Here is a 23,347-nt window from a genome sequence, read left to right as displayed (position 1 = left end):
GGAAACAGAATATCCGCCTAACCCAACGCCGTCAAGAAAAACCCTGGTGAAAGTTGGGCTCTCAAAGTGGATGGTGCCTAGGTTGGCAGTTCTGGTCACACTTTACACCAACACGGGCCAAAGGCTGAGTGCAGGAAATTTGTGCTCGAAAAGAAGAGAAAAGTGCCCTGATCCTGAAACCCTCCTCTGATCCCTAAGACCCCCGTTCAGCTGTAGGTTTGAGCTAGGCCTAAGGCAGCCTTTGAACCTCTCTTGTGGAACTACAAATATTTCCAGTGTTTTATATTATTCACCAGAAGCTCATTTCAAAAAATTGATCAAGGACTTGATGGTGTTTATATTTGCGTTCAATGCTCAATTTGCTTTTCCAGTCCCTGATGAAAAGGAAATTTAGATGTCCTTCCCAAAGAAAAGAGAGGACTTAATACGGAGGAAGACCCCTCCTCCCCCAGGACTTGGCAGGCCGATGCTCAGATCTGTTCCTGGCGGAGGAAGGGGGGGTCCCAGCCGGGCTCTGAGACTGTGGGGTGCTGAGCCGGGGGAGGCAGCCGACAAGCTGCAGCGGAGAGGAGGGAGCAGATTCCAGAACAGAAGCCAGCTCCAGAAGCGCCTGGGAGAGCTCCCAGTGGATTGGGCCCCAACACTGAGGATAACAGCTTACGCTGAAGACTCACCTATACAGCATTTATGGCACCCTTTTGTATCAGGGATCTTTGTTGTTAAGGCAAACTTCCTGAAATGGCAGAATCAACAGAGAGAACAGAAGATCAGGGCTTGGCCAAAACAAATTAAAAAAACAAAAATTGCATTTATAAGGACAATCACTCCTGTATTATTATTTTTTAAAATGGGGCTGCTTCTTTTGTCACTCATTACTTAGCCCATGGAATATAAACAGGAACAGGGATGGAACAAAACTGCCACCAACAGCTATGCTAGCTAAATGAAGCCTCCATGTGCAGAAGAAGTATACCGCTGGATATCAGTTGCTGGGAGAGGTGAGAAACAGCAAGGAGGCTGACTTCAGGTCTTGTTTGTGGGCTTCCTAAAACAAGCTCAGTGGCCACTGTGAGAAGCGGACACCGGCTTGGCAGACTCACCTTGGGCTCATCCAGCAGCACCTCTTCTTAGGGATGCTTTTATCTGCATGGCCCCCCAGCCAGGCAAGAACTCGGCACCCATGTTTTAATTCAACTTTTTAAGGAAGCGTTGAAACAGCAGTTCAGGACAGAGCAATATGTTACAGCTCTGCATATTACTATAACCAAAAGAGTAGCACTTCCAAATGAAGCTTCGGACCTGATCAGGCATGCCAACAAACAAGAAATCTGTCCTCCCTTTTCCAGGACTGTGTCCCTTATTTCTCTTCCTCCTTTCAATCTAGCGGCATGTATGAGCGCCACCAAGGGGAGAAGTTCCATCTTCTGCATATCCAAGCCTCTTGTAAAATCTCCAATGACTTCCACCTACTGGCTAGTTCTATGCCGGTCAGCGGCTTAGAATACATGTCCAAGTCCCTCTTGATAGTCATGTTGAGACACCCAATACAATGGCTCATGGTTCTAATAGCAGGTTCATATCCTAAAGTATCCTTGCATTGTCGTAATGACTGTTCCCCAGAATTTCCCAACATGCACCCACCATATCTGAAAGCCATCTGCTTTGTGTCTCCTCCAATAATTATTATTCAGTGTACAATACATGACTCCAGCAGAACTTAGTAAGATGCACTCTCTGCAAATAGCCTGGTGGTGATTTTCCTTATTTTTGTTGGCACTTGAACTGACAGCTTTATGTGAGCGAGTGAGTGAGTGAGTGAGAGAGAGAGCTAGCTCTCCAAAGATCATCAGATATGGGGTTAAACAACATGTTACAGTAATCATGTTATTGCCCTGGTGTGCTCATTATTGTGATTAACACAGCACCATCGGGGCATGTGACACCCCAGAGTGTTTCACTAAAACAGACAGCCCCTGCTCTCAAAGAGCGTCGCGTTTCAAAACAGACAGCAAGGAGACAAGAGCTGGAAGAGGCACTTCCAGAGGGGCAGCTGAGTTAATCTGTTGCAGCAAAAAACAACAAAATAATTTTGTGACACCTCAAGTTATCCTCAGTTGGCCAGCAGGCAGATGTGTGTGCACGCGCACGCTTGTTCACACCGATGTACAAAGAAAAAACTGTGACGAATGAAATTTGCAATTTGAATAGGAGACTGCATATGAGCACTGTAAGAAAGGGGGTGGAGCTGCTCTGGGGAGAGCCCCTGCCTGCAGGAGGTTCCAAGTTCCCCAAAAGAGGGCTGGGAGAGACTCCTGCCTGCAACCTTGGAGAAGCCGCTGCCAGTCTGGGTAGACAATCCTGAGCTAGATGGACCCAGGGTCTGACTCCGTAGAAGGCAGCTTCCTCTGTGTCCACCAGGGTTTCTCTAACAATGGCCTTGGGGGGTCTCATCCATGAGTCTTTGGCCATTGTGGCTGGGAATGGTGGGAGTTGTAGCCCAGCAACATCTGAGGACCCAAGTCTGAGAACCCTTAGTATATATGATAAGCCACAGAGCGGCAGTTCACAAGAGCAGCAGGTGATAACTTCATCTTCCTAACACATTTGTTGGGACAGGAAAACCACCACCTTGGTGCAAGCCTAAGCAGATAGAATTAACACTTCCTGTTCAGTTCTATGTCAACAGCTTCACACAGGAGTCTGCCTTTGAAGTTCCTTTGCTGAAGCAGCAGAGACTCCTGGGAGATGGAAAAGGTCTCCCGCTGGTTTCTGGAGGGTGCCCTTCCAACGTTGTCAGTTCTGTGGCCAATGAACTCAGGCTGACTTCTGGGACTGCTCACAGTACATCGATTACTCCAGTCTTGAAGGCACTGCACAGGCTGCCAGTCTGTCTCTGGGCACAACTCAAGGCGCTGGTCATTGCCTTTAAAGCCTCAAAGGCTTGGGGCCCCGGGGACCTTAGGGCCCGCCTGCCCCCAGCTGAACCTACCCAGGCTAGATCGGCTGGGAGGGGTCTGCTCTGCTCCATATGCAGACACCTGCCGAGGCCTCTTTGTCGAGTACACGGGATGGGGCCTTCTCGGTTATTGTGACCAGGCTGTGGAACTCGCTCACAGAGAGGAGAGCTGGTCTTGTGGTAGCAAGCATGACTTGTCCCCTTAGATAAGCAGGGTCTGCCCTGGTCGCATATGAAAGGGAGACTAGAAGTGGGAGCACTGGAAGATATTCTCCTTAAGGGATGGAGCCACTCTGGGAAGAGCAGAAGGTTCCAAGTTCCCTCCCTGGCAGCATCTCCAAGATAGGGCTGAGAGAGATCCCTGCCTGCAGCCTGGGAGAAGCCACTGCCAGTCTGTGAAGACAATACTGAGCTAGATGGACCGATGGTCTGACTCAGTATATGGCAGCTTCCTATGTTCCTATGAGACCCACAGGGCTCCCTCTCCCCCAGCCTTCAGGAGGAAACTGAAGACTGCCCTTTTTATTTGGGCTTTTGGCCAATGAGCTGTCTCTGCTCTTTTTAAATTTTTAACTGTATTTGTTCTGTTTTTTTTATCTTGTTTTTATGTTTCATTAGGTCTTATTGTTTTATCTTATTAACTCCCCTGGGGTCTTAGGATGGAGGGCGGTATAAAAAGATAATAAATAAATAAACAAACGCAGTCACAAGCACCTAGAGTTGGTGTCTGGCTGGGAATGAGCCTTCAGAAGACAAACCGTGTGGGAGAGGTGTTTTGTTTTTTTAAAAACCATGTGCTGTCTCTCCAAAGAGAGAGAGAACCCTAGCTGCTGGAGGAGAGGACCCCACTGCCGTCTTCCGGGAGGCTTCTGCTGGACCACTGTGGGAAGCAGGATGCTGGACCAGATGCTCATCCTCTGATGCTCTTAGAGGTGGGACTTCCAAGAGAGAAACTCGCACAAACATCAAACCATTCCAAGGTCTTAAAATCTCTGTCAAAACCACCACAAAGGAAGGAAGCCAGACTGTTCTGTACTGGAACAACTTCCTTTTCTCAGTCATAAGGTTCAACAGGTAAGATGGTGTCTGCTTACCTTGGTAATATTTTATCAGGGAATCGATGGGTCTGAATGTGAGCCGCTAGTCCTGTTTTTTTGGCTTGTTCAAACAAAGCTATCAGGTTATGAGAGTAGAGCTGGAATGTTTTCCCTGTTAATACAAACAAGACCTCTCTCAACTCTGGGATAATGCGGTGGTCATGCCAATACAGAGCAATACAAAAGGAAAAACCATGACAGAGGAGGGGGGGAAATTACCTTCTAAAAGGACAGCCCCGAAATATCCAGAGAGGTCCAAGCAAGATGCAGAGAGGGAAAGACAAAAACAATTAAAAGGATGACTTTCATAACATTGACAAGCCAAGCTAATTTCAGCACACCAAAGAAACCATTCTAAATAGGAATTCGAGGTGCATTTCCTCCCCCCCCCCATTTAAGTTGCAGGGTGTATTTCTTCAGCAATCCACATACCTGAGAGTGACATTAAGGTATTGTTGATCACATACAGCCACGTACACCTCCGTGGAAACAGCTAGAGGAAGAAAGAAGAGAGTCAAGTGGGCAAGAGAGACAAAACCCAGGTCATTCCTTGCAAGAGCTGTGCATATTCTAGGCCTGGCGTGTAAGCATGGAATATAGTCCTGGCACCTTGAAATGCAGGGTTCAGTTTCTTTGGACAAAGCAAGATTCTAGTCCTTAAGACTGTTGAGAGCAATGTGAACACACCAGAATAGGTTTTCTGAACCTGCTGAGTAGGTCTCTTAATTCCCCCCCACCCATCCACCACCAGTCGGTCAAGTGTATTGCTATGGGCCAAAGGCTTTTGCAAATACATAATGAAAGAAAACAGAAGAGAAGACTACAATATAAAACACAGCTGCAATAAGAGTGGAATTTAAAAAGGAATTTTGAACATTAAAAGCGGCACTCTCAGATATTCCCAGTACCAACTCACCAGTACAATCGTAGGTATGCCTACTTAGAAGTAAGTCCCACTGGATTCAATGGGACTTACTCCCAGGTAAGCGTGGTTAGGATTGCAGCCTTAGTATTATTCCTAAGCTTCTGAAAAGCTTCTCTTTGCTAAGCATGTGGGAAACAACGAGAGTCACCCAGAGAACAATTCCTTATGAGGCGGCTAACAAGCAGAGTTGTTTATTATTTAATTATTATTAATGATTAATTGTTCTTCTTCTTCTTTCATGCAATGAGCAACAGTCGGGAGACAGAGGAAAAGCACGAGAAGATCCGACGGCTCGTTTTCTTTTCCTGGATGGAGTTGATAGACTTGATGGTCTTGCAGAATATTATTTATTTATTTAGCATATTTTTATACAGAGTGTAAAGAGTGTAGGTCAGGAAAGGCCCATTTCACTAGACCCCCAGAGGTATGGAAGGATGATTCATCCATGATTTGATGGTGGATGGAGGAACTGACCTGGCTTGTATAACTGAGACCTGGCTGGAAGAGGCTAGTGGTCCTATATGGGCCCAGCTTGTTCCCCCAGAGTATCCTGGTGCTGAGAAGGGTTAGGGGAAGTGGGCACGGGTGGGGTGGCTGTGGTTCATAAGCAGGACATCTCCATTACCAGGATCCCTGTGAAAGAACTGACTTATTCTGAGTGTGTGTACCTTAGGTTGGGGACCTGGGATAGATTGGGGATTCTGTTGGTGTATCATTCACGCCACTGCCTAACAGACTCTCTAACTGAGCTGATGGAGCTAGTCACTGAGTTAGTGTGGGAGTCGCACAGGCTTTTGGTGCTGATCCCCCAGGGATCGGTACTCGGACCAGTGCTCTTTAACTTGCTCATAAATGAACTAGAAGTTGGGGTAAGCCGCCAAGTGGCCAAATTTGCAGATAACACTAAACTATTTAGGGTAGTAAAATCCAAAGCAGATTGTGAGGAGCTCCAAAAGGATCTCTCCAAACTGGGGGAGTGGGCAATAAAGTGGCAAATGCAGTTCAATATAAGCAAGTGTAAAGTGACGCATATTGGGGCAAAAAAAAACCCAACTTCACATATACACCGATGGGTACACCAGCTGGTAACCTCCAGACTTGACTACTGCAATGCGCTCTATACGTGGGGCTGCCTTTGCACATAGTTCGTAAACTTCAGTTAGTCCAAAATGCAGCAATCAGATTGGTCTCTGGGGTATCCCGCAGAGATCACATTATGTCTGTCCTTAAACAGTTGCACTGGCTGCTAATATGTTTCCGGACAAAGTACAAAGTTCTGGTTATTACCTTTAAAGTCCTGAATGGCTTAGGTTACCTGAGAGAGCACCTTTCTCTACAAGATCGCTCACCAAGATAATCAGGAGGGGTCTGTCTTGGGGTGCCAGTTCATTTGGTGGCTATCTGGGATTGGGCCATCTCAGTTGTCGCCCCTGGGTTGTGGAATGTGCTCCCCGTAGATATAAGAGGATTACCTTCCTTGGAGGCCTTCAGGAGAACCTTAAAGACTCATCTTTTTAACCTGGCTTTAATGATATCTAACTTTAATTTCAATGAGTTTAATCTGGTTTTTATTTTATTTTAATTGTTTTATTAATTATCTATCCATCCATCCTGATATAAGCATCTCTAGGGATGTACAAAGTTAGAACACACAGCAAATGAAAAATAATATAAAAACAATTAAAATTCACAAAACAAAACAATCTAATAAGATCACATTAAATAGTTTTAAATTTTCAGTTAAATGCTTGCAAAAACAGATATGTCTTGAGGGTCTTTATTCAATTATTATGTGTTTTTTATTTTAATGTAAACCACGCCAAGGCACTTTAGGAAGGGCATTATATAAATTGAATAAAAAATAAAATAAATGGGGAATACAGAAGACATTTCTCCAGCTCTCCTTCCTCCATCCTGCTCTCCCATGAGCAAACCCTACTCCGATATCACAGAGCGTGACCCTATGGATCTCACTCCAACCTTCAGTCTGAGTGCCTGATCAAGAGCACCGAAGCGATCTGCCTCAAAAGTGGGTACTGGTTTTTTTTATTTATATCCTGTTGTTCCAACCAGAAGGTGCCCAAGGTGGCTACCAATATTTATATCACTATCATCACAAAAAACCCCTACCAATACTAAAATATGATGCAACAACAGAACACATTTTAAAAAACATCTTAGAACCAGCTCCTGGCAACAGTAACCAAACCATAAAGCAGCAGTTTCAGAATATTAGACCGCCAGGCAAAATACAGATGCCTCAGCCCAGCAGCCGAGGGGCATTAGTGAAGGGGCGAGGAAAGGCCACCGCTTGTCCACAGGCACAGAGAAAGCCCACTCTTGTGTTCCAAACTACGTCTAATTCCCCACCCTGTAAAGGAGTTCCACCTGCTTCTTGGGCCCTTCCCCATGAAAAGAGCAGCACGATTCTGCCTAGGTCAGCCTGTCTTGCACAAGATGGCCAGCCTACCTGTTCCATGGTGGCTTCGTGAAGCTCATTGAGGTTCAGCGTATAAATTCCCTCTTCGGTCCCAAAGATAATATACTGATCTATAATTTGAGGGGAGGAAAAATGGGCTTAGTTCTGGTTCAGGAATACAACAGGAAGATAGATGATTTCAAGGTCACCAATGGGGGGACGGGACCCCTTACCTTTTGTGTCTGGATGTATCCATGATGTGGCACAGTTGATCTTCAAAGGGCAGCCATCAAACACTTTGGAGAAGCATGCTCCCATCTGAAAAGTCAAGGCAATAGAATCAAACATTGGGTGCAAAACATGTTTCTTGCCTTAGCGCACAATTTTCAAAAGGCAGAGAATTATTATTTTACTTAGCAACTGTCTTCAACCACTGCCCAAAGGGCAACACCTCTAGCATCAACTGGAGATAGGAGCATTGGTTACGAACTCTGAAGGCTTCTTCTTGCTGCTGGATAGGAGGACATCTTGTAGGTTATCCTTCTGCTACTGCTCCAGAGGCAGGACTATGCAAATTAACTTGGAAAGCTTAAATAGGCCTGGGAAGGATAACCCCACCCAGTTCTGGACAGCCAGGTTGAGATAACGGAGAATATCAACTTAGCAAACAAGTTTAAGGAACAGGAAATAGAGGGGGAAAGGCAGTCCCAGCAATAGACCTGGACAGCCCAAGAGGGTGGGCCGAGATGTCCTCATATTCAGCAGTAGGAAGAAGCCTCCACAGTAAGCAACCAATGCTCCTTTCCCTGCTGCTGAAAGTGGGCATCTTGTGGGACATGCCACAGCTGCTGAGCCTAGGTGGGAAGCGTCCAGGACTAGTGCTGAAGGAGTACCTGCCCAAGGCAGCTTCGGCAGAGCGTTGAGTGCCCATCTTGTAATATCTTGTGAAGGTAGATTGGGATGACCATGCTGCCGCTTAACAGATCTCTGACAAGGGAGCGTTAAAAGGCTGTCACTGCTGCTGCTGCTGCGCTGGTCAAATGAGCTGAGAGATGCAGGGGCATTGGTAGGGTCAATGAAATGCAGGCTTTGATCCACTTGGCCACAGTGGATTTTGAGACCTTCTGGCCCATGGAAATGCGGAGCTACAACACGAATAAGACACCTGAAGTTTGGCATGACTCAGTACATTGGATGTAGACCCTCAAGCATCGTCCAACATCTAGCTTGCGCCATGCCCTTCACAGATGTGAAGGGTAAGGGCAAAAAGAAGGCAGAACAATGTCCTGGGATCTGTGGATGGCACCTTAGGGACGAATGAGGGATCGGGGATCAGTCTAACGGAGTCCAGTGAGATTATGCATAAACGTCTATTTACAGACAGAACCTGAAGCTCGCAACCTTCTGGCAGAGATTACAGCTACTAGGAATGCAAATTAATAGGACAGAAGGCAGAGCAGGATCGAGAGGATGGGCTCGAATGGCAGGCCTTGCAGCGCCCAGAGTACCCTGTGACGATTCCATGTCTGGAAATGGTGAACAGTAGGGGATGAAAGCAGCGTAGCTCCTCTGAGGAAATGTTTGAGGTGAGATTGTATGAGGCATTGCCGAAGGGTGTTAGAAGTCAAAAGTCCTGAGAGTGCTGCTGCTCGTCTTTTTAGAGTGTTTGCTTTCAAACCTTTGCCCAAACTCCCCTGTAGGAAATCAAGGAGGTCCTTGAGGTCACACGTTTCCCTACGTCTGCGGTGTCTAGTGCACCAATGCAAAAAGGCCTGCCAGGTGAATTGATATATCCAATTTGTGGAAGCTTTCCTGGAAGCTGCTAATGTGTTCAAGACCTTGTCAGAATATCCATGCTGTTTCAGGAGGTTCCTTTCAGTTTCCAGGCGGCTAATTTTAACCAGGATAGATTGTAGTGGACAATGGGTCCTTGCTATAGGAGTTGAGACTGGCAGGAACCACGGGTGTGTTATGGTGAGATAGAGCATCCCTGGAAACCAGTGTCTCCTCAGCCAGTATGGAGCCACTAGGATGACCTCCGCCTGGTACAGTTGGACCTTGCGAAGGAATCTGCTGATCAGAGACACAGGAGGAAAGGCACACATCAACTCCTATGGCCATGGTGTTGACCTCCGCTTCCATTCCCTCGCATGGGAAGTGGGCGAAGAATCTTAGGTGTTTGGTGTTGTTGGGTGCCACGAAAAGGTCAACCTGTGGGCATCCGAAGTGTGCTGTGAGTAGACTGAATACCCAGTGTATGAGGCTCCATTCTGCTAGGTGAATTTCTGTCTAGCTGAGCCAATGCACTTTGGTGTTTAGAATTCCACTCACGTGATGTGCCCACAAGGATGCCAGAGGTGTTTCCACCCACTGGAAAAGTGTTGCTTCTTGGTGGTGTAGGGAGAGTCACCTGGTTCCTCCTTGGCGAGTGATATGGACTTCCGCTGTTATATTGTCCATGCAGACCAGGACATGTTTGTCTCTCAACAGGTGTTGAAAAGCCATCAATGCCAGGCAGATGTCCCTCAGCTCCAACCAACTGATGTTGTGATCCCTTTCCGGTGGGGACCATTTCCCCTGGGTTGAATGCTGGAGGTAGTGGGCACCCCATCCCCGGAGGCTGGCATCGGTTGTTATGACTCTGGGCGGGTCTAGAAATGGTTTTCCTTGGGAAAGTCGGTTCGGAGTTGTCCACCAATTCAGGGACTGATGGAGACTGAGGGGTACCAAGTCTCATTTGAGACTTTAGTGCTATCGCATTCTGATAAGGAAGTAAAAATCACTGGAATGGGCACAAGTGGAACCTGGCATAGTCTACCAACCCCAGGGTTGCCACCATTAGCCCCAATAAGCGAGCTAGAGTCAGAAGCAGTACCCTGTTGCTTAGGAAGATCAAATGAATTGTGGCTAGGACCTTTTGAATGCATTCCTGGGGTAGGATTAACCTGTGTATTATTACCCCCAGATGATGTAGTCTCTGAAAGGGAGAAGCTTGGCTGTTTGATTGACTAGGAACCCACTGGTGGACAAGAGTTGTAGCGAAAGGCTCAGGTCTGACTGGGCTGCAGGTAGATCCGGTGCTCTGAGGAGCAGATCATCCAGACAGGCAAAGATTCTGATGCTTTGGAGCCTGGGCTGTGCTGTGAGTGGTGACATGACCTTTTCGAACACCCCGAGTGCTGAGGATAGACCGAAAGGTAAGGCTTGGTATTGGTAGTGGCTGCCTACATACTTGAAACAGAGGAATGGCCGACTGTCCAGATGAATTGGAATGTGGAGCTAGGCCTCTGTCAGGTCTATGGAGGTGAGGTGATCCACGTGGTGGAAGGATTCAACAACTGATCTCAGAGTCCCCATATTGATTTTTTTGTGTCTGACTAATTTGTTGAGAAACTTGAGATCCAGGACACCTTTGAGAGAACTGTTCTTCTTCATCACGGTGAAGAGAATAAACTCTTTTATTTTTATTTTATTTTATTATTTTATTTTATTTTCCCTGCTGATAAAGGGGCATGGGCTCTACCACCCCTCTGTTTTCCAGATGGCCCATAGAAGGCCAACATGCTTGGTATCTGAGTGTGAATGTGGAGCTGGCAAAAACCTGTACGGGGGGTAGTGTGGTGTACTCTATCCTGTAGCCATGCTGGATGGCCTGAAGGACCCAGCTGTTGCTGGTGGGGAGTTCCCAGGCATGAAAGAATTGTGTTAAGCAACACCACGCCCCCCTTCCCCGACCCCCAATCCCACAAACAGTGGCTGTGAGTCAGAACTGTTGTCTAGTTGTTTTCGCCTGTCCCATGAACAGAAGGGCTGACATCATTATCTGGTAGGTTTATCGTTGGGTCTGAACCTGTTCTGAAAAGGATGCTGTGCTCTGCTGTCCCTGGGGCTGAAGGGACTAAAAAGGCTATTTATTCGGCATACAGAAGTCCCTGTGTGTTGTAAGGAGGGGCTTTTCTCTTACCCTTGGTTTCAATGAGTAGGTCATTTAATGCCTCATCACGAACAGCTTGGAACCTACATAGGGAGGTCCAGGGTGTGAACTGCCTTACTCAGTAGAGGGGCAGAGCCCTCTGGGATAAACCACCTCTGAGAGGTAGAAAATGATTCTGTAGGTTGGTCATCTGACCATTCTCCTTCCTCTCTAGTATCACTGCCAGGATCCTAATCCCCTGGCATAGTGGGGTCCCCGGGGAGTTCCTGCTCTGGAAGAGGGACCACCCCAACATTATCCAAGGCTTGTGGCACAGTAACAGGGGCTTGTGGCACCCACCTGAGGGGTACGTGCGGATCGGGTGACTTAGAGGCATGAGGGGAGCTATGCCTATTCCTTGAGGGTTTCTTATTATGTTTTCTGGGGGTCTGGCTTTCGGAGGATGAGGAAGAGGATGATGGGTCTCTCCTTTGCCTTTTACGTCTTGCCCCCTTCGATGGCCTGGACTGTTGGAGAGATCCAGCAGGTCTTTAAACCAGGTCTGCCATGCTGGGGACACTGTTTCAAATGTACCCAAAGGGGGAGGGGAGGCATCCCAAGGAAGCCCACCAGTTCAGGGGGTTCTGATAATGTATGTCTGCCAGGCCCTTGGTTATCCTGTAGGGACTCACCGTCTGAAGAAGGCCAATATGTCTGCCTTGGTTTTGTGCCCTTTTGGGACCTGGTCGGTGCAGCCTCTGCGGCCTAATTCAGGTGGCTGGGCCTACACGTCCTCCTTTCTGCTTGCTGCCAAGGCCCTCATGGCGAGTGGGGGGTCCTCACAGGCCCCGCATCCCCAATCTAGTCCTCCGGAGGGAGTGGATGATTCCTAGGCTGGCTGGCCTTAAAGGCCTAGGAGGCAGGGGCGTATCTAGGGTGGGGCAGGCAGGGCACATGCCCTGGGCGCCACTTGAAGGGGGGCACCATTTTTTAAAATGGAAGAAAATGGCCACCAAAAACAAAATGGCCACCATACATGCTCAAATGGCCTCTAGACCATGCCAGGCATTGCAGAGGCCAATTGAGCATGTGCAGTGGCCATTTTGTTTTCGGTGGCCTTTCTTTTTAAAAAAACTTTTTAAAAATGGCCACCGCACATGCTCAAATGGTCCCTGCAAGGCCCTCAGCCTGGGACGGGCTGCAGCGATGAATTAAGAGGCCAGCGGGGGAGGGGGAACCTTTGCAGATCCCCCCATGGCCTTTAGGAAGCTCCACGAAGGGGCTACAGGTAAAACAATTTTTTTTAAATTAAATATAAGTCACTGTACACATATTCAGTTTGGCACTATGTACAGAGAATCAGGGCTTGTGAATACTGAGCTGAAGCTTATGAGCTAGGATTGTATTCATTTGCTCTTAATTTGCTTCTTGTGATAAGTGAGTTAAATGTGATGTCTTAATAATATGGCTATTAATGGTGAGTTTATCTTTGAATCAGTGTGAAATCCTTAGTATTAAGGCTCACTGGGAGTTTCTTGCTCTCTTTCTCTCATTTTAACTGTCTTTCTGAAAGACTAAAATGTATTCCAAGCAGTGACACAGTTTACTCTGCATATCCTTTAATTATTTTCAGAGTATCTGGGAAAGGTAAAATTCTCCATTTATTTTTAAAACTTATGTAATAGTGATGCTACAATGCATAGTAGAGAATTAGACAGGCACTTCTGTTTAGTTTCCCAAGTACACCTCCACATAGTATTTGGGTATTTCATAAGCCCCAGGATACTGAAATTTGTAGTTTTCCAGCAATTTTTGGTCTGGCTACGTCCAGTGCTAAATAGTTTTTGAAATATTAAAAGCTTGACTTGTATTTTTGAGCTGATGTTATGGTAAAGTTATCTGAAAGATGAGTGTCAGATGTCTGGACAGGGGGTGCAATTTCAGTGCTTGCCCTAGGCGCTATTTTCTCTAGATACGCCTCTGCTAGGAGGAGTGATGGCAGCCCTGGGATCAGGCATCCCACAGTGCTCTCGGCAGGAGGTGCACCACTTCCCTGAGTCCCAGACAGGCTGGGGAGGGTTTGGGGTCTCCTCCCTCCCTGGGCATGGCGAGACTTGAAGCCTGGTGGTGGGAGTTGCAACGGCCCTTTCCCCAGTGCCCACGGAAGCTGGGGTGACCTGCAATGAGGAGGGCCTTGTGGCACTCAGTGTGCTGCTGGGGGACTTCAGTGGAGGAAAACTTGGGTTCTTTTTATTGACTCTAGGAATGATGATCTTCTGGATCCGAGAACCACCAGTGAAAGGTAAGGAGGAGGAGGAGCAAGACAGAGCTGTAGAATAAAAGAACTGCAAAGGAACCAAAAGTAGTAGATATAAGTGGAGGCAGAGGAGGCTTTTAGGAGAGCGGGGGAAAGGCGGTTTCTGGAGCAGACACAGGACTATCAGACTATCATAACTGGGTGGGGCTATCCTTCCCAGGCCTATTTAAGCTTTCTAAGTTAATTTGCAAAGTCCTGCCTCTGGAGCAGCAGAGGAATCATAACCCACGAGATGTCCTCTTTCGGCAGCAGGGAAGGGAAGCATTAAAGGTTTCACCCTTGTATGAAGCAGCAACACAGGGGGGTGGGGGGCGGGGGACAAGTATGCGGCCCCCACCCTGCCATCCACACCTGTCCTGCAATGAAGAGGCAGGGCTTGCTGATCAGAGGGTGAGGTCTACAAGTGGGCTTCGGCTCCTGGAATGTCCATTTTTTGACAGTGGCATCCCACCCCCAGGCTAGGTAAAGCAAAGAAAAGGAACTGGCACACACCCGTTTGAGAACCCCAGTTCCTTCCTTAGAAGGAACAGAAATGGTGACCTAGATCAAGGGCGGTGGGGGGGGGGGTTAATGACTGTTCTCAGTGGGAAGAAGGGCAGAGAATGATCCTGATTGCATCCCTTCCTCTCAAGGCTGTACAAAGTAGAAATATTTGTTTGTTTGTTTGTTAAATGTATACCCCGCCCAAATTCATGTCTCTGGGCGGCTAACAGCAATTAAAACACATATTACAAAACAAACGTGGGTCCCCAGATATCGTTGGACCTTGGGCATTGTTGCTGTGGATGATGAGAGTTGTAGTCCAGCAACACATGGGGAACCAAGTTTGAGAGACCTTGCCATAACAGCAAAGCCATTTCAACAGGGACTGTTTCAGCTCTACATAACAACCAAAAACATTTCTTACCAGCACCTTTGGTGTTGGCGGTAGGCCATTGATTGCTGGCTTCTGAGAAAAAGGAGAAAAGTTTCATACACACGAGTTAAACACAAACAGTGCTATTACTTGATATAAAACTTTTAAAAAGAAGATTCAAATTTTAACCCAATCTGAAATATTCCAAGGTTGCTTAGAAAGTGGCATGGATTTATGGTTGTAAAAAGTATCTCAGACGGTTCCGTACTTGTGACCTACAAACCCTCTGGTATTTATTCCACTTCACAACCACCCTGTAGTGGTAGAATAGTACTGAATGCTAAACATGGTAATTTAAAGTAAGAGTGCAAATGGATGCTGATTAAATGTATTCCCAAATATGTAATGGGTATACAGGTTTTTTTTTTTTAATAACTAGTAATAATTAGGATTGCCAGTGGATGCCAAGAACTGGATTTTTGTTTGCATAGGATTTGAGAGTGTCTGTGGGGTTTGGAACCATCCCAACTGACATTTCTGGACTTCTGAAATGAATCAACACATGCCCTCCTGGGGACCTGCATGTGATAGTGCATGCCCAACATCATCATTAAGGGCGCTTCTGGACACACAGGCCTCTGAGTTACATGTCTGCTTCATAACAAATGCAGTTATTGACCCATCCCTAGTAATACTGCATTTATTAAGAAAAATTCTAGACCACTTTTCCATTTTAAAAAATTACATGAAGCAGCAAAACACAAATGAGTAATTAATCACATGCATTATTAGATAAAGTTGGACACTTCCAAGAGAAATGAAAAGGATGTGAGATTTGGGAATCTCCACCCTGCTCTCCACTACGGAACAGAAACTGAGTTCTGGGCTAATTTCACTCACTCCCCAGAGCACGGCTTCCAGAACACCTTCCCCCAAGATAGGACCCCCTCAAAGAATGGCAGCTGGGGACCAAGAAATCCCCTGCTGGCCATCTCACAGACAGAACCCATCTCCACTTTACTCTTGTTTTCATCATTTTCAATCACCCATGAAACAAGGCAACGATGAATAGCTATAATTTGGCCTCACAAGGCAACAAAATGCAAAGATACCCACCGGAAATTCCCGTTTCTCCTTTTTCCGTGGCAGCTGTGGCATGTGCCCCAAACAATCGGCATTTTCCTCAAGGAGTTTCGGCACACTGTCCCCATTGCCTAAACCAACAGCAGTTAAATGTACGTGAACCACACATGAAAAAAGAGTGTTGAGCAAACTGAAGAGGGAGGAGCTATCTAGGCGTACCAGTCTAAGAAGTAACAGACTTTTTTTTTTAATTGACTGCTCCTGCATTAGCACCCAGAACCACTCTCAAGTTTGAATAAAGCTCCCTGCATGCAGAACAAATGGCACAGTGGACAGAGAAGCAGACTTTAGGAAAGGGAGACCATGACTGAAGCCCAGTCTCTGCCAGGAAGCTGGCCAGATGAGCAAGGGCACGGTACTTGGAACATTTTCAAAAATGAATTTGCTAAAAAAACATCCAAAGGAGATCCAACTAAATTCCAATTAGCCATTAAAAGATCAACTTTGGATTATCAGAATGCATGTTAAATCATGTGTCCTTGGGCCCTGGAAATCCAAGGGCGCATTACTTAACTCCTCCTGCATTCTGATACAGTTCTCCTGTGCGCTCCAACCACAAATGTGAAAGGAAAGTCACCGGTCCTTCACAAGATCTTCTTAGGATGTTTGCCTGTCTCAGTGAGATGAGCTGTGCACAAAGCAAGCAGAACTCCCCATTTCCCCTTGCCTGGCACGTTCACAGCACGGCTGCAGTGAAGGAACCGAGTTTTAATTCAGGATTTGTCACTCTCTCTTTTGGAATGGCCTCCAGTGGTTTCCTCAAAAGTGTTTTCTTGGTGGGTGTGGGTATCTCCTGGGGCTGCTGTGAAGATAAGAGAGTTAGGGCCCCTTTGTAGGTTATAAACGGCAGTCACCATGATCTTTACCTATGTCGCTGTATCGGGCGGTGAGCAAGCCAGGACTGCTGACGCTGCTGGTCATGCCAATAGGCGAAGGCTCGACTTGGGGTCCACACACGGGGATGCTTTGCCTCCTATGAGCCGGAGGGGCTTGATTACGGGAGTCAGGGCAATACTTAATCGTCTGGGACTTCTCGTCATCAACAAGGCTTTCTTCCTGATAAATACTGAGCCTAGGCTGAAGGAAAACCACAAAGATGTTGCACTTCCTTTTAAACACCATCTCATTTTTCAATATTTGTTTATATTATTTTAAACATTTATATCCCACCATTCAATGGAAAGCATTTCTGAGACAGCTTTCAGCAACACACACCACAATGAACAACAAGAGATAAGAGATAAACAACAAAGAATAAGACAGCCACAGCTTAAATGCTCTGAATCACAGATCAAAGCTCCTGGGAGAATAAAGAGGTCTTTGCCAGGCGGCAGGAGGCCATAGAAGTGGATGCCAGGTGAGCATGCCAGGGGAAAGAGACCCATAACTGGACAGCACAAATAGGGTGGCCCTTCTCTTCCCAACTGCCACCCTGCAAGAAATGACGTCAGGCCCAAGGGAACCCCGCCTCTTCCTTTCCCCCCTTCACTGCACTCTCCCACCTTTGTGGCCACTGGATGTTCCAGCTGTAACCAAGTGCAGAGTAACCCCTCCCATGCAGAAGCAGATGGGGAAACTCCAGGGCGGCTGGACTTTGAGGTTACAGCTCTAGTCACACCTTATGTTCAATAGGTCTAAAGTTTGTGCACAGTACACACCATTGTTGATCGGTATGCACATACAGTTACTCCTCTGTTCTGTTCAATGTGCATCCAGTAATACACATGATCTGGACTCTACCATTTTGAGCAGGCCATTCCCAGCAGGGCTTTTAAAAATGAATGCAGAGACAGCCATTCACACGAAAATGTATTTGCATATCCAGACACCTGTAGGCACATACAACACAACATGTGAACAGCCCTAAGGCAAGAGTGTCGGATCCAGAGTGCTACTTGAGGATGGCCAAGCAGGAGGCAAACAGATATGGCTAAGGGATGTCATCCCACTGGGAAGTTCTCCTGCACAAGGTATGCCACTGAAATGAGCTGGGCAAGCCTGTGCTCCTGCGGGTGTGTGTGTGTGTGTGTATCCTCATACAACCAAAGTTTTCCTGGGGCCAGCACTTTCCTCATGGCTGAACTCCTGGGGAGCTGGTGGACTGGACTGCCCCTAAGTAATCCTCATTGCAACAGAGCAATTAAGGGAGCAGGGAAGATGACCAGCTGGCAGGAAAGCGGAAAGCCACGAATGGAGTCTGAACACACTCTACTTATTTTATTTAGGCATTCATTATATTTCTATACCACCCACTCAAAATATATCTAGGTGTTTTTCCAAGGATGAAAGCCAACACACTAGTCAACAATAAGGCCAAAGGAGTGCACAGTAGGGGTGTGCAATTCGGATTTTCGGTGTTTCGATTCAGATCCGAATCGAAACACCCTCAATTCATTTTTGGGTCTGAATCTGACCCATCCGAATCACCCCAGATTTGATTCGGATCTGAATTAATCTGAATCTGAATCAATTCATATCAAAAAAACGGGTCCTGGGGCCAAAAGAGTGGGGTGGGGTGGTAGTGCCTAATGGGTGGAGGCTACCACCCAAATTGCAGAGGGACTGGGCAAAGGGCTGATTTTTGGTGAATTGTTGACGTTTATGCATCTTTAAGGTTTCCCCCCATAAGGTATAATGGAGGTGTATAGCTTCACTTCGGGGGGAAAGGGGTGGCCTAGAGTGGTGTGGGGTTGGTGGTAGTGCCCAAGGGGGGCAAGTAAGCTACCAGAATTTTTTCAAAGGGTTTGGGCAGAGGGCTGATTTTTGGTGATTTGCTGACATTTCTCCATAGGGAATCATGGAGGTTTCAGCAGCCCCATAACTGCACTTGGTGGGGGGGCGTGCTGGGATGGCCCAGAGCAAGTGGCAGTGTTGTGCACATAGGGTGCCAACCACCCCCATGGGTTTCTAACCCATGGGGTACAGAGTTCTGTTGTTTCTGAGGTGCTCTGAGTGTAGATTCTCTGGTAGCATATGAGATTTCAATACAATACAATCTCATTTGCTACCAGAGAATCTACACTCAGAACATCTCTCGAGAGGTCCAGCTACAACCAGTGCTCCTTAGACAAGTGAGCATGCAAACCAGAGCTAAAATGGAACTCTGGCTTGTTTGTCTAGGGGTAGGATTCTTAGGAACATAGGAAGATGCCATATACTGAGTCAGACCATAGGTCCATCTAGCTCAGTATTGTCTACCCAGACTGGCAGCAGCTTCTCCAAGGTTGCAGGCAGGAATCTTTCTCAGCCCTATCCTGGAGATGCTGCCAAGGAGGGAACCTGGAACCTTCTGCTCTTCCCAGAGCGGCTCCATCCCCTGAGGGGAATCTCTTGCAGTGCTCACACTTCCAGTCTCCCATTCATATAAAAGCAGGGTGGACCCTGCTTAGCTAAGGGGACAAGTCATGCTTGCTACCACCAGACCAGCTTTCCTCTCCTAATGCTCTGATAGGGAGCAGGAGAGACAGACAGGAGAAGCTTACTGGGTGAGAGGAGGCAGGAGGCCAGCCTGGAACATGACAAGCCCTCCATCAAACCGGAAGGCAGGGGAAGTGACATAGCTGGTCTCCTCCTTTCCTGCTCTCGAGTTGCATGGGTGCAAAGCAAGGGGAGGTCCATGAGCCTTCCTTAGGAGAGCCAAATGTCCCTCCTCCAGGCACCCACTGACTTGTCTTTGAGCGACTGTTTGCTTGCTCACCTTTGGAGGCAGAGGAGGGGGTCCTGCTCGTTTCAGTGTTGATCTGAAAAAAAGAAGAAAGCCCAAGAAGAAGTATTTATTCCAGCCAAGGCGGTGCCCAGAATGAGGTCATTATCATCATGAAAGGGGAGGTTAGTTGGTTGACATGGTAATTTTTCAAAATCAAAGCCTGTGGTTCCAAAAGGTTAGCTTTTAAAGGAGACAATTCAAAATTAGTAGGACAAAACATGTGGCTAAGCAGAGATTCAACCCTTCCTTCGACTGGTGTTTGTCACACATCAGAAACTTGCATTTCTGCCCCCCCCCAAGAAGGGTGCCAACGATATGAATGAACTCTGGGTTTCTTGGGTGAACTTCCTTACTAACGGGGGTGGGGGGTGGGGGTGGGGAGAGACCTGGATTTCTGGACCTTCTGGCTGCAAAGAAGCACTTGAAAGCAGTGGGTAGTGGGGCGGGGGGGCACACACCCCTTTCAGAAGCCAGGGACTCTCTGCACAAAATCTCCAGTGACCGGGGAAGGAAGCTGGGCTGCACAAAATCGAGTGGCGGCCTCTGGTTGGGCTGGGCCGCTCTCTGGGCAAGCCAGAGAGGACAGCAGGGGCAACTGAGTCGGAGCCCGAGGACGCCCCCTCTGGGGCCAGCCCCCTCTGGGGCCAGCAGTGCTGAGGACAGGGAGACTCCAGGCAGGGAAATTCACGCTGGCACATGGTCCGAGTGACTGCCCTGATTCTCCCCCCACTCCCAAGGAGAGGGCTGACCAGCTGGCAATAATTTAAAAAGAAATGAAAGCCATTCTGAAGGAGCAAAGCTTCCGGGACAAGGCGCAAACAGCATCCCAGCTGGGAGGAGGGGTGGGGGGACATGTTTTGTAAACCAATTTACGTCTACTGAAAGAACTGCGCAGGATAGTTCCATGGCTGCTGTGCAGACAATGCAAGGAGGTGAGAAATGAAAGGGACCCAGGAAGGCCCCTTTCCAGAGGCAGAGGTTCCTCCCTGTTGCTCTTGACTCTGAGTCCGGGGCTGGGCTGGGCTGTTGTCTGCAGAGCACCCGGGGTCACCCCTCTGGCCGGAGGCTCCCCTTTGGAAGGAAAGGCCAGCTCGGCGATTTCAAGGGCCACACCCAGACCCTCTCTAAGAACTACTCTTTTGCCAAGACAGTGAAGGAGAAAGAGAGGAAGCCAAATGTTAAGAAGAAATCACTCACTCCTCAGCATCTTCGTGGCCATCGCCAAATTTGGTAAGAAGGCCCCTAGACAAAACGTTTATAAAGTTAAGAATGAAGAAATCATGATATATGGGAGAGAGGGAGAGAGAGCGCGCATCCAGCCCAGGTGATGGGACTGAGGTCCATTCCTCAGGCTGTGGCCAAGATTCCAGAATTCTGCTCTGTAAGGAGATGTTGGAAACATAATCCATGAAGCACAACTCCAGAAGGGGTTGAGAGCCTCTGCTTAATAATTTATTTATTTATTTATTTTGAGCATTTTTATACAGTCAAAAACCCATGTCTCTAGGGAGTTTACAAAAGCAAAATATAAAAACAAAAAAAATTAAAACAAGCAGAACACCACAAACATTTTAAAACCAATTAAAACTACTACTAGTTTCACCATCCTGATCCTGAAAAGTTTCGTGTCATCTGCAAAACTTGGCCACCTCCCTGTTCTCCCCAATTCCTATTATTTATTTCATAAACTGCCTGGAAAAAACATCTCCAGGCAGTTCACATAAAATTCAAACAATTTAAAACCAACCATTAAAACAAACAAAAGCAATTAAAACAGTTTCAATAATTAAAACAATATATAAAAATTTAACTAAAAACCTGAAGCAAGAGATGTGTCTTTAGAGCTCTCTTAAAGCTAGCCAGAGCTGGGCAACTCTTCTTTGGACAGGGAGCGTGTTCCAAAATCCCAGGGAGGCTAGAGAGATGGCCAGGTTCTGAGCCACCACCAGATGAGCCAGTGGCAACTGGAACTTTCCCCATGATTTCAGTAGGAAGCAGAGTTCATGACAAACCCTCCAGTGGCTATTGCTAGCACATCTCTGGTCTTTCTTTTTTGGACTGCAGGCCCTTTGGGACAGGAAGTGGCTTTTGTTGCTTTTGGACTTTGAGAACTTTTTGTGACAAAGTGTTCGAATTAGCATAGGGCTAATTCCTAGCCCGATGCATGCTGAAAAGTGTGGGATCTCACCTAAGCATGTGGAGTGGGGGATTACGGGATGTGAAGCTTTTTTAAAGGGATGCAGCCATGAGAACTCTGTCCGACAGAAAGCTTATTGGCTCCGGCAGGCCTCTAGCTCAGTATTGCTTACACGGACTGGCAGCGGCACTGCAAGGTTGCAGGCAGGAGTCTCTCCCAGCCCTACCTGGAGATGCTGCTGCCACCAGGGTCTGAACCTGGGGCCTTCTGCATGTGAAGCAGGTGCTCTGCCTGGGATGACAATAAGCACGGATGGGAAGCATCATGGCCTCCGAGGAAAACGGTCCTGAGGAAGGCAGGCCAAGCCCCTCATTTCTTCGCCACAAGCCAACAGGGCTCACAGATCAGCAGGAGAGCACTCACGCTCTGCAGACGCAAGGCCCCGGGTCCAATCCCAGTTAGGCGGTCTCCAAGGGCACAGCCCTTTCCTGGGGGCCCTGGAGAGAGAACCAGCTGGAGCCAGCGGGTCTGAGGGCCAAGCCAGTCATGATGCGAAAGGCATCGTCATCTAGTTCAGAGATCTCCAGCCTTGCATCTCTAGACACTGTTGGACTACAACTTCCATCAGTCCCCAGCCTCAATGGCCTTTGGGGATGATGGGAGTTGTAGTTTGGAGACGCAAGGCTGGGAACCCCTCCCCAGTTAACTGTTTGTTTTTACTTAAAAACAGCAGCCATGCAGGGCCCCAATCTAGACGAGGACCACAGTGCAGAGGTAAGCAGCATGGTGCAGTATGTAACTATTTAACTCCAAAGGGGCCCTCCAAGGTTAAATACCCACCAAAGCAGGAGGGAACAAGAAGAAAATGACACGGAAGGAAGTCAAAGATTAATTGCCCCTCCCCTCTGCCCTGGAGTACTGATCTGGACTGGCTGCAACTCTTAAGCAAAAACAGGGTCCTAACTAGAGGCGGCTGCATTTGATGTCCAGCCCATTTTGGTCCCAATTCATTACAGGGCAGCTGCAGGTGTCCAACACTGGGGAGATTTGGAGAGCCCCTAGTACAGGGTTTCTCAACATGTGTGTCCCCAGATGTAATTGGACTTCAACTCCCATAATTCCCAACCAAAGGCCACTGGGGCTGGGGATTATGGGAGTTGAAGTCCAATTACATCTGGGGACCCACACGTTGAGAAACCCTGCCCTAGTATGAGATCCTGGACGGAGCACAGGAGTTTGCAAGGAAGGGGCACACTCTTGCTGTTTGTGTGAAAACCTATCTGTTGAGCGAAACGCAGACTCAACGCCAGCTCCCTCTAGCAGAAGCCCAGCTGGCGTGACGGCCCTTTCACACAGGGCTGACCCCTGACGTAGGTGATCAATCAATGCAGTATTATTCCTGGCCGAGTTGGAGAGCAAAGAAAGCAGCCCAAAGCCATGGCTCAAACAGCTCCTTTCTTTCTGTACACAGCAGTGACATTATCCAGAATTCCAGCCCTCCGAAACCCCAAGCATTTCCTGTTTATGCTGCCGTGTAGAATCTGATCTCTGAGGGAGCGGCAGATACACTCACACTCATATGACACTCAGGACTGTCCCCTGCACAATTCACAAGCACTGCTCTGGCAGCACAGGGGACCTGTTGGCTACAAGCTGGCCTTGGGCTCCTCTGCAGCTCCTCTGAATGCATCTGTGCCCAAGCGAGCGAGTCGATGAGAGGATGCCAAAAGCCACCATGAGTACCAAGCATGATTTCTTGTGTGTGCCTCCCTTATCAGCATGCCCAGGACAGGAAGGCAGAGCAGAATGAGTAAGCAAGGCTTTACAGCTGTGACCACATATACACCCCAAGGGGGGGGAAAGCAGGGGAGGCAGAAC

At 47.7% G+C, this 23,347-nt stretch overlaps 1 protein-coding gene across 3 annotated transcripts in view; it reads right to left on the bottom strand.

The window, feature by feature from the left end:
- Window positions 1–23,347, bottom strand: part of MAP4K5 (mitogen-activated protein kinase kinase kinase kinase 5) — a 126,083-nt gene that overhangs the window by 16,189 nt on the left and 86,547 nt on the right. The window contains exons 17-26 of one of the 3 annotated variants that reach the window (XM_053271469.1): window positions 20,530–20,574; window positions 19,324–19,366; window positions 16,493–16,703; window positions 15,600–15,697; window positions 14,535–14,573; window positions 7,631–7,715; window positions 7,449–7,528; window positions 4,486–4,546; window positions 4,051–4,165; window positions 675–733 (exon numbers count right to left, since the gene is read on the bottom strand). In XM_053271469.1, coding sequence (XP_053127444.1) covers window positions 675–733; window positions 4,051–4,165; window positions 4,486–4,546; window positions 7,449–7,528; window positions 7,631–7,715; window positions 14,535–14,573; window positions 15,600–15,697; window positions 16,493–16,703; window positions 19,324–19,366; window positions 20,530–20,574 — 836 coding nt within the window. Of the gene's footprint in view, window positions 1–674; window positions 734–4,050; window positions 4,166–4,485; window positions 4,547–7,448; window positions 7,529–7,630; window positions 7,716–14,534; window positions 14,577–15,599; window positions 15,698–16,492; window positions 16,704–19,323; window positions 19,367–20,529; window positions 20,575–23,347 lie in introns of all 3 variants that reach the window. The other 2 variants (XM_053271461.1, XM_053271478.1) reach the window with 2 other exon arrangements.

This window comes from Hemicordylus capensis, chromosome 1, assembly GCF_027244095.1.
Source record: "Hemicordylus capensis ecotype Gifberg chromosome 1, rHemCap1.1.pri, whole genome shotgun sequence".
Classification (NCBI taxonomy): domain Eukaryota; kingdom Metazoa; phylum Chordata; class Lepidosauria; order Squamata; family Cordylidae; genus Hemicordylus; species Hemicordylus capensis.
Note: the sequence above shows the minus strand (reverse complement) of the source record. Positions and strands in the feature narration are given on the sequence as shown.